General features: G+C 47.9%; 1 protein-coding gene across 1 annotated transcript; it reads right to left on the bottom strand.

Moving 5' to 3' along the window:
* Positions 1-866: 866 nt before the first annotated feature.
* Positions 867-2339, bottom strand: LOC122363331 (band 7 protein AGAP004871-like). Its single transcript, XM_043332460.1, has one exon. The coding sequence runs from the start codon at positions 2182-2184 to the stop codon at positions 1249-1251; it is 936 nt and encodes a 311-aa protein (XP_043188395.1). The 5' UTR covers positions 2185-2339; the 3' UTR covers positions 867-1248.
* Positions 2340-10156: the final 7817 nt, after the last annotated feature.

Genomic DNA, 10156 nt, shown 5'->3' with positions numbered 1-10156 from the left:
GTTGCTGTGCTCATCAAACTTCTCGCTGTCTGAGAGAAAGATATTACGAGGACAATTTCAATCCCCTTGCTCTCGGGACAGAACACCCCGCAGTTCCTAGTCACCAGTCTCCTGTCATTGTGTGCTCCGTGTGGATCCTGCCGTGGGCAGACATACAGATGTCGCTGTGGCGCCTTCAGGTGCCAGAACGTGTAGGTGGCGTACCCTCAAAAGCACCCGATGACTCTTCCATTTCACGAGGTCACCGGTACTGCCGCGGTTCTTGTTACATAAGGAACTCGAGGATAGATTGCGCTCTATAACCTGGTTTGTAAGCAGAACAATCAAAGTTTGAAACTCGAACCTATTTAGGTCACACAGAAACAACCAGACCCGAGGCATGCGGGTAGGTTGCAGTGACGACTTCGTACAAGCTACGCATGAAGGTACAAAGTTTGAAATATTTTTTTGCGATGTTCTCAGTCGTAGGATAACTAAAACCGCCGCCATTTGTGGATGCAAAACTAGTTAATTTGGCCAGTTGTCCAAATGTATAATGACCTGATGCATAGGCGGCGGAACGGGGAGGGCACCGGGGCACCGTGCCCCCCTTTGATTTTGGCATTTTAACATTAGCCCTACGGGCGTTGCATGGAAAGAATGGGACCAAAAGTCGGCAGTGCCCCCCCCCCCCTCCCCTTTTGAAGGTGCTCCGCCGCTACTGACCTGATGTTGAAATTTCAACACGAAATGGAAAATCGATGTGCAGTAGCCTATCCCAGCCACGGTTTACCGTTAGCACGGAATGCAACATCAGTAGGCGTTACCGATTCCCACTCTCCTCTACCAGGCCGGCAAAGATGAACCAGCACAAAAATAGGTACAGACGCTCGTCAATGATGTGGACTTATATTTGTTTAAAACAACACAGGACCACGTGTCTTCGCTGAACAACATCAAATCACGTTATTTAACATATTGGACCGTGCAATGTACATTGTAGAAATACCTACACAGCATATTGTTACTGATGTAAGCGTTTCGCGTAATCGAGATTGGCACCATCTTCAAGAGCCAGAGAAATGAGAGATATTATGCAAGTGTTTCTATCACACATAGTAACATCACAGTGTCGCCGAGTCTGGATAGACGCTTCAGCAGCTAACCGCGCCATGGCAGATCCGTGGTGGCGAGGAAGCACAGTGACAGACATCCCGGCTCCTACCCAGCCGTCAACTGTGTTCTGGACGCCCCATCCGCTTCTCGGAGCTAGCTGGAGCGGTTCAGCATCGGCCCAATGATGTCCATCGGTAGCGGGAACACGATCGTGGAGTTCTTTTCGGCAGATATGGTGTTGAGCGTCTGCAGGTAGCGCAGCTGGAGCGCGCACGGGCTGTCGGCCATCACGTCTGCAGCCTCCTTCAGCGCGCGCGACGCCCGGTTCTCTCCCTCGGCGGCGATCACCTTGGCCTTGGCCTCGCGGGCCGCCTCGGCCTCGGCAGCCATGGCGCGCTGCAGCTGCATCGGCAGGCGCACGTCCTTGATCTCGACCCGCTCCACCTTGACGCCCCACGGGTCGGTGGCCTCGTCCAGGGTCTCCTGCATGTGGGTGGACACCTCCTCGCGCTGAGACAGGATCTCCGCCAGGGTGCGCGTGCCCAGAGCGTTCCTCAGCGTGGTGGCGGCCAGCAGCCGCGTGTTGCGGGCGAAGTCCTCGACGTTGGCGACGGCCACGGCCGGGCTCGAGACGCGGTAGTAGACGACGGCGTCGACAGCGACCGTGACCGAGTCCTTGGTGAGAATCTCCTGCGGCGGCACGTCAAACGAGACGCTGCGCAGGTCCACCTTCATGTAGGTGTCGATGCAGGGCAGCACGAAGAACCAGCCGGGGCCGACGGCGCCGCCGCCGCCGCGCAGCCGGCCCAGACGGAAGATGACTGCCCGCTCATACTCGGTGACGATCTTGATGCAGGTCCAGATGGTGATGGGTGAAGTGATGATGAAGAGGAGATAGGAGAGCGCGATCAGCAGAACTGAGAAACAGTCGAGCGAGGCCTCGCTGCTCTCTGCCCCGATCACGACATCGTAGCGCTGCTGCTGCTGCTGCTGCTGCTGCTGCTGCTGTGGCCGCCGGGTCGAGTCCTGCGAGGAGCCCATCCCGCCCTCCAGCATCGGGTTGTCGTACTCGGCTCCCTTGGCGGCCATGGCTGCGCACTGCCTCGTCACCACTGCGACTGATGGCCGGCGTCCGCAGCGCGCCTTTATCTTCCGTCCGCTATCGGGCCGACCGGGTCACCGCCCACCCCCGCCTCCTCGGGCGGTACCGCCGGCGCATCGGGGGAGGGGCACCCACGCAGCGGTGCGAGGCTAGTGGCGGTGTGTGCGCAGTGCGCAATCGTGGCTCGCATGTGACGCCGTCCCCACTATCCGCTCAAGTGGGCCCGTTCGCTGAAGTGCCGCCGCCCTCGATACTCGTGTAGACTGTTTAAGCTTAGAACGCCGGCACGGCCTTCTGTAGTTCATGAGTTACTTACTTGCTGATTTTTTCTTAGAACGTCAGTTAGGAAAATTTGCCCTCAGTGACCTCAAGTAACTTGACTTTTGAGCTCACCTTAAATAAGCCAAGTACTTTCTTCGTTAATGATGATCTTTCGAACGCCGCTCACCGTTTGTCGCTACGTCACCCAGGGGCCGAGCTAGGAGGCGGAGGGCGTGAAGCCGTGAAGCGCCCCCTCTCGTCTCGATGTTGCAATGTTGCAGCGGGTGTTACGCTCGGACCACCCTCTGGCGCCCGCTAGCTAAACATAAATGTGAAATTCTGGTATCCACCGGCGTTTACCAATCCACTTTCCGTAAAATGAACTCCCACTGTCTCGCATAATGATATTGGGACTCATTGAAAGCAAAAGATGACGGTACATATTCCCTCTCGCTGGGAGAAGAGCAACGCAAAAGCACTATGGACGATTCCGTAAACACTGTTACAGGGGCTTCTAAAGTACGAATGTCACCTGAGTCGTCACGCGCCTCCAATGCCATGGTTTCCACTGCGCCCTCAGGAAGTGATTTGTAAATACCGGAGTAATTTTATATTCCCATGGTATGTGCACGGGAAAATAGTTCGGCCGTTGGCCTTCAGAACGATATGAGTGCCGTTATAACGCTGAGCTCAAACAATCAACTCAGCGATTGCGCCTGGCTCGTACCGTGCCGCTGTGGCTTGGTGGCCTGTCACACGGGATGGTGCCCGATGTTTCCCGTCCCGTCTCCCTTTGTCCGTCTCCCACCGCCGCTGCAGCTATGAGCTAGGACTTCTTTCCTGAACTCTCATCGGTTCTCCGTACACAACCTCGCGGCCGCCTTCCGTCCTCCGCAAGTCCCGTCTTTATTCATTCCGGGTACCTACGTAATGATTTAACAGATGATCAAAAGCATGCCTCGTCAGTCACGTAACTTTGAACGAACTCTCGTCCCTGATATCTCTGATCATCCCTGAACTCTCATCGCTTATAATTGCGAGTCCAGCAGAGCATGGAGCAGACAAGAGTGTTCCCTGAGATGAGACGCCTTCCTGATAATAGTTGTAGCCGTGAAGTGGGTATGTGTGTACTGTGTACTTTCCATTAGTCACATGAAGTCGGCACAAGTCTAACGATAAGACCGTTATCGGCACCGTCAGAGCTTTACCTCCGTCACAAATATAGGACGTCATCAGTTGTGTACCTACGTCAAGCGACGGACGCATGCAATTTTAAGTGTCGACGGGCCTTGGCTTGGCGTCCCGAAAACTCTTCTTGGCCCAAAATGTGCACGCGTGACGTAATCCACCACTGCCCACGCCGGCTCTTTTCGTCACTATCGGGTCGCATCTCTGCGAGGTAGCGTGAAGCGTAAAGCGAGTCGGTGTTTATGCTTTTAGAGTGCATAAATGTATACTTACCTAGCGCTAAAGTTATCGCTTAACCCGCGCCCCGTAGGGGGGGGGGGGCAAAACGCCCCCCTGTCCTTTTCCCTCGATATCTCCTAAACGGCTGCACATATCGCCACCAAACTTTCAGGACTCCTCCGGGCATCAATTTTACACATTGTGACCAAAAAATGACCATAGGCTATGATAGGTTGGCCACAAATGACGTCAGAATGACGTCATGTTCTGCCATTTTCGACCGAAAAAAAGAGCTTCGCGAGAAGAGCTGTCAGGCCTACAGCTTTGACGATACAGAAAAAATGATCAAGACACAAAAGGTGTAGAATTGACAGGATTACAAAACTACCATCTCGGATTTTTGAAAATTTTGAATTTTGTCCCCCAAAAATCAAAAAAAGTAATTTTTTGGATATATTAGCAAAAAATCCAAACAGTTTTTCGAGTTTCGAAAAACCGGAATATATATGATAGTACCTATCGTCTTCTATCTACGTAGGGTACGGTGGGGTAATTTGAACATGTGGGGCAATTTGAACATAGTGTGAATAACACAAAATTACTGAAAATCCATAAGTGGGATGACAATAAGACCAATGAGAGAAAGTATCGTCACTAAAAGGGCTATCATATGAACGGGGATTAAAGTTTCAGGGAATGAAGATGTTGACGCACAGTGTAAAAAATCAATTTCGCAAGGATAAACGCCTAACAACACGTCATTGCAACTTCATTGCAGCGCAAAATCTTGCATTGCTAGCGCCTAATACGCAACGGCTTTTGTTGTACAATGACCTAATCAGTGTCTTTTATCCAAGAAATTTGCTTTTGAACCCTGTTTTTAAAAATGGCAAAATCACTTTTAGCGTGGGGTAATTTGAACATAGTGTGAGAATTTCAATGAAGACAGGGATAGCTCCGAAAAAACAACGCTCCCAGTTTTCTTTTGCCAATATTTTCAACCCAAAGCAGTAGCAGATAAGTGATGCCAGTTTTAGAAAATTTACGTCTAATATCCGTCTAATGTCCGGCATTTTCGTTGATTTTCCGTCCAAAAATGTTAAAGTCAACTATTTGTCCAAATATGTCCGAAAATTATGCAGCTATCAACACGGGTGGAGAACGTTTGAAAAAGTTACCCCGGCCGGCGACCGAGAGTCAGAAAGACGATGATGCTCAAATATTTGTCAACGGTTATCAACAAACTCCTATTCTGTGGCATATAATAATGGATGTCTGCCGTTTGTACGTTTTTAGGGAAAACTGCTGCACGCAGGTGCGGAAGATTTCGTAATTGTAACAACAATTTTGCAACACGCCTTAAAATTTCGGAAGCATGTCACCTAGTGCTAAGTCAGGTCATCAGGTCAAATTTGCTAGATGATCGTGCTAAAAATGCCAGCATGCCCTTTGCAAAGCTTATTCCGTGGAAGTTGCAACCTTCTCACACAAAACAAAATGTCAAATTTGACCGTTTTGACCCTCTTATTGATTTGAGCTCGCACCTGAAATATTATTCGCGACCGATCCTTAAACGAGTAATCGAATGTTTTGTTTGCAGTGTTTAAGCTCCGTTATGTTCATGAACTGTGAGAAAAGTTGTCGGAGAACGCTAAAATCAGAGAAATTTGGCTTTTGATGATCTATGGTGATTTTATTATTGAGCTTGCCTAAAACATGACCAGATTTCTCTGGTCACGTTAGTCGTTCTTTCAAACGTCGTTCCGCTTCTCGCCTCGTAGCCCAGTAGCCGAGTTAGAAGGAGCGTGAAAAGCCCACCTCTCGACTCAACGTATTACGATAGGGCCACCACCCTGGCGCGGGTTAAGTTGGGGGAGCCTTGAGCCCCAGCAGCTCGTCCTTCTATCTCACTGATATTACCCTCGTCCTGTCTTGTGATGTTATTTCAGTCCCATCTTACAATAACGGCCCTTAAATATGATTTACTTCTGTTTGATGAAACATGTCGGGCTCCGCGTTGAAAAGACTTCATTAGAAGCTCCAAAAATGAAAATAAAGTAAATTTTCCAGAACCTTTCAAGGTAGATAAGAATAATGAGAGACGCTTTTATAGATGGCAGTTCTTTTCGTATGGAGACAGCTTTTAGGATTTACAAAAGTGGAAAAAGTTACCCCGGCCGCGCCGGGGTCGGCTGAAAGTTACCCCGGCCACGGCCGGGGTGGCCGGGGCAGGTTCTCCACCCATGGCTATCAACACTCAAAACCGTCATTACGGAGCGAGCGAAGCGAGCGTAGTCTTTCCTTAGATTAACGGAAATTTCTGAGTATGAGCGGCCGGCCGGCCCGTGGTCACGCTTTTGCGAGGCTTATATCTCAGCAACCACTTGACCGATTTACACGCGGTAATTTTTGTAGGGTAGCTTCATTCCTTCTACCAAGTATTGGACTATTCCCGATGCATGTGGGTGACCCCTTATGCACGTGCCACGTGCAAAACGAAGAGGTGTCACTTTTGTAATTGTTGCAATATCTCGGTAACTACTTGGCCGATTGCGCTGAAAGTTGGCATGTAGGTAGGCACCCACTAGGCACTGCATATACATGTGCCAGAGTTGGGGTGCTGCTGCACGTGCGCACGTGCAGGGGTCGTTTCTAGATCTCGGGAACGGCTGGACCGATTGCGCTCAAATTTGGTACACGGTTAGGGACCGGTTAGTAGGGTGCCGTGCACAAGTCAGTTGGGACCCATCTTGCACGTGCGCACGTGCAGGGTGCCGCTTCCAGATCTCGAGAACGGCTGGGCCGATTGTGCCCAAATTTGGCACATCGCTAGAGACCAGTTAGTAGGGTGCCGTGCACAAGTCAGTTGGAGGTACCCCCTCGCAATTTCGCACGTGCAAGGCCCACCCTCTCGCTCGCTCTGTTAGTCGCCCCAAAAGGCGTTATACTGGTTTATATTGGGGAATATTTGTTTCTGGTCCCTAAAAAGCTGTTTCTGGCACCTAATTGCTGATCAGCCCCAAAATGCTTATTCGACCCTAATATCTGAATCTGGCACCTAATTGCTTCCACACAGCCTAAAGTTGCCAGATCGTCTAGTTGAACTCCGTATTTGCTGTTTGCTGATTCAGCACCAAAACCAAAACATCCAGCACCTATTTTATTCCACGTTTGCCTACCTAATTCGCGTAATCTTCCTGATTTTATGTATCCTAACAACATGAACGTTGCATTCGGTGATGTCAAGTGCCATTTTCGCCAGTGGAGATAATGATTAATGCCATTTCTAGCCAAAAGAGAATCACTAGCCAGCTATGGTGCAGCGTAGCAAGACGCTCCTATACCAGCCCGCTATGTAGAGACTAAGAGATTATTGCACCCTCAGCCATTTTAACGTGAAAAGTTTGGATCCGTCACTTCCAGCCAGGCTCTCAGGTCATAAACTGGAGTAAAGCAAAATGTCAACTCTGAACAGACATGCCACGCAACCGGCCCTCTTTTCAATATTATTAGCTTTCTGCAATCATCGTCTGACTCCATCTCGATCAAAGGCAGCATCCGCGGTTTCTACAGGGGCGTTTGACTCACCGGCCACACAATAACCAAAAACAAAATCAAAGCTTCATGCACACATATGCCATACGTAAGAAACGGATGAAAAAGGCACAACCACGGCACAACTCTGCGCGGCAAACAACGGACAATGTCCCACGCAAGATCCCGCGTTTCTTCAGCGGCCTTGAACGGAATGAAAACATTACATTTCTTTTTTGGAGCTATTTGATGACGTCAAAAAATACAATACCCGTTTTAATGGTCAAAATCGAGACAATTACTCACAAAAATGTTTCCCTTTAAGCATTACGAATAAATACTTTTAAATATTTAAATGACATTGTTTTTTCAAACAAATTAATATTATTTGCTTACTTAAACGTCATATACAATGCTGAGATCACTACGGGGCTGTCTTAGAGTGTAGCTGCACTGACAACCTTTAGGCTAGACTCCAGGGGTCATTATACCAGAACAACATGATTCTACCAGCCAGTAGTTCATTTTTCTACTAGATTGGTGCTACGCTCAGCATTTAGGTGCCAGATTCAGAAAAAAGAGTAAGGCGTACCGATGAATAGGTGCCAGAAACAGCTAATTAAGGTCATTTTCTATGATTGGTGCTGGTATCCACCAAATAGGTGCTGAGGACCAATTTTGGGGCGAGTCAGCTTTTAGGTGCCAGAAATAGCTTTTCTGGGACGCAATTAAATGGCGTCCGTTTATATTGCTTATCACGTAATTTTACCAGCCGAAAAGTGTTCATTATATTGAGAGCTTAACAAGCTTTCCATTCGCCAATCAATGCTACGCACGATTACTTGATAAAAATGCTTAAATGTGGCAGGCCATCGTCCAACGTTGTCCAGAAAACTATACCTTTGTGCAATCAATTCCGAATTGGACATTATAAAGAATCGAAACTCCGAATGTCCAGGCTCCGATTGGCACCACTATAACCGATGTAGTAAGGTTTGGTAGAGTTTTTATCGAACGGAGATGATAGGCTTTCTGTTAATTGAAGAGAGGCGAATTCTGTCAACTGACCGGTGTGCAGCGTGCAGATATTTATGCTCTGCAACTCTTATTTTTGTTGTTGTTGATTTTTCAAATGATGGTATGTTTAGAATTGCTCTGCCTATTCGTTTATGGGTCAAACAACATCGGTGCTGGCGAGACTATCGTTATTATGGCAGGTAAAGGCAGTATGTTCAAATTACCCCACGGTGGGGTAATTTGAACACACCGTGACTTGGTGGAGAAGTGATGCTATGCTATTCAAGGTATGCTCAGCTCGTCCAAAAATGAGGCTTGCATGGTGAAAGCAAGTGACACATGCGCTACTGAAACAGTTTTTCTTCATCCAGGGTTGAGCTGGAATTTGGTACAACGGAGAAGACGTAAAAATATGTTCAAATTACCCCACACTACCCTACCAAATTTCAGATCGATATCTTTTTTTTTTGGCCAAGTTATAGCGAAAAAAAACTGTTGGAAAATGATGACGTCAAATTTTCAAACTCAATTTTTGGCACTTCTAGGCCACGTAGGGCAAAACAAAGAACACCATTAGACTCCCCGTGACGAGCTGCATCGAATCGATACCCATTTATACAAAAATATCAACTTTATTTGACCTAATTTGACCTGACCTTGAGCTGACCTTCACCAGAGCGTAACCCAAACTGGCCCCAAAGGTTGTCTGACCCACATAATCGCATTTGTCATGTAAAATGGACCATAAAACATGCATCACACGATACTTTCTTATTGTGAATCCCAGTGACCTGATCTCTGTGACCTGACCTGATATCACTTCAGTGACCTCAGCTAGCAAAGTATGTGTTTTTGGCGAACAATGTACCATCGATTGTTTTCAATAACTTACCAATTTACTCGATGTCACAACACATTCCTTGAAATGCCTGTGGACGGTGAAAATCCGACCTTTGACCAGACCTGTGACGTCATCGGTTTGACCTAGGTCAATGAAATTTGGTCACAAGGTAGTTCCCCGCTGGGGCTATCGAACGCCGTTTGAATTTCGAAAATCGGCCGGTAAATTTCCGAGATCTTAGGGGGGGCCAAAACGCCCCCCCCCCCCCTACGGGTAATAGGGTCCGCCAATAGACCTACGGGGCGCGGGATAATGTGGGACGAACTTAAATTAAATTACAGAAAGAATAGCAAGGACACAGCTGCAGTACCTACAATTTGCACAACCTTACCAAAGAGCTGTTGGTTGTTGTCATGCACAAGCAAACAGTCCGCGCAAGTATACGCACGTGCAGTGGAACCTAACTGCGGCCCATGTCATTGAGTCACTGGGTGAGTGGCCGTCGAGAGCACTACATATTTCAGCCCAATCGGTCCAGAAACTGCCGAGTTATTTTATTGTAGTGAAACAAATTAGACAAAACTTATATTGTTCATTGTGCAATGGAGATTTGACATGCCTATCACGTAACGTGGCGGTCACCCAGAGGCCAGAGGCCAAGATACCCACATCATAAGTACATCCTTAAAAATAATGAATAATAAAAAATAAAATGTAGCTATGTAAGTGGTAGGACTGGGAGTTTCATTGTCCAGCATAACAGACCGCTAGTAAATTGGACACGATATTCAAACTGGGGTTAGGTAGGTACTTAATGGCTTTATTTATCGAAAATCAAAATAAAGCAAATATCATACGACATGTCACTTGTTAGCCAACTCCTTGAATGCAGCTTATCA

This window comes from Amphibalanus amphitrite, unplaced genomic scaffold, assembly GCF_019059575.1.
Source record: "Amphibalanus amphitrite isolate SeventyFive unplaced genomic scaffold, NRLGWU_Aamphi_draft 000616F_arrow, whole genome shotgun sequence".
NCBI classification, from domain to species: domain Eukaryota; kingdom Metazoa; phylum Arthropoda; class Thecostraca; order Balanomorpha; family Balanidae; genus Amphibalanus; species Amphibalanus amphitrite.
This window is presented reverse-complemented; position numbering and strand designations above follow the sequence as displayed.

Excerpts from the sequence above, each read along its gene's own strand:
- LOC122363331 (XM_043332460.1), bottom strand. The coding sequence starts at position 2,184 with ATGGCCGCCAAGGGAGCCGAGTACGACAACCCGATGCTGGAGGGCGGG.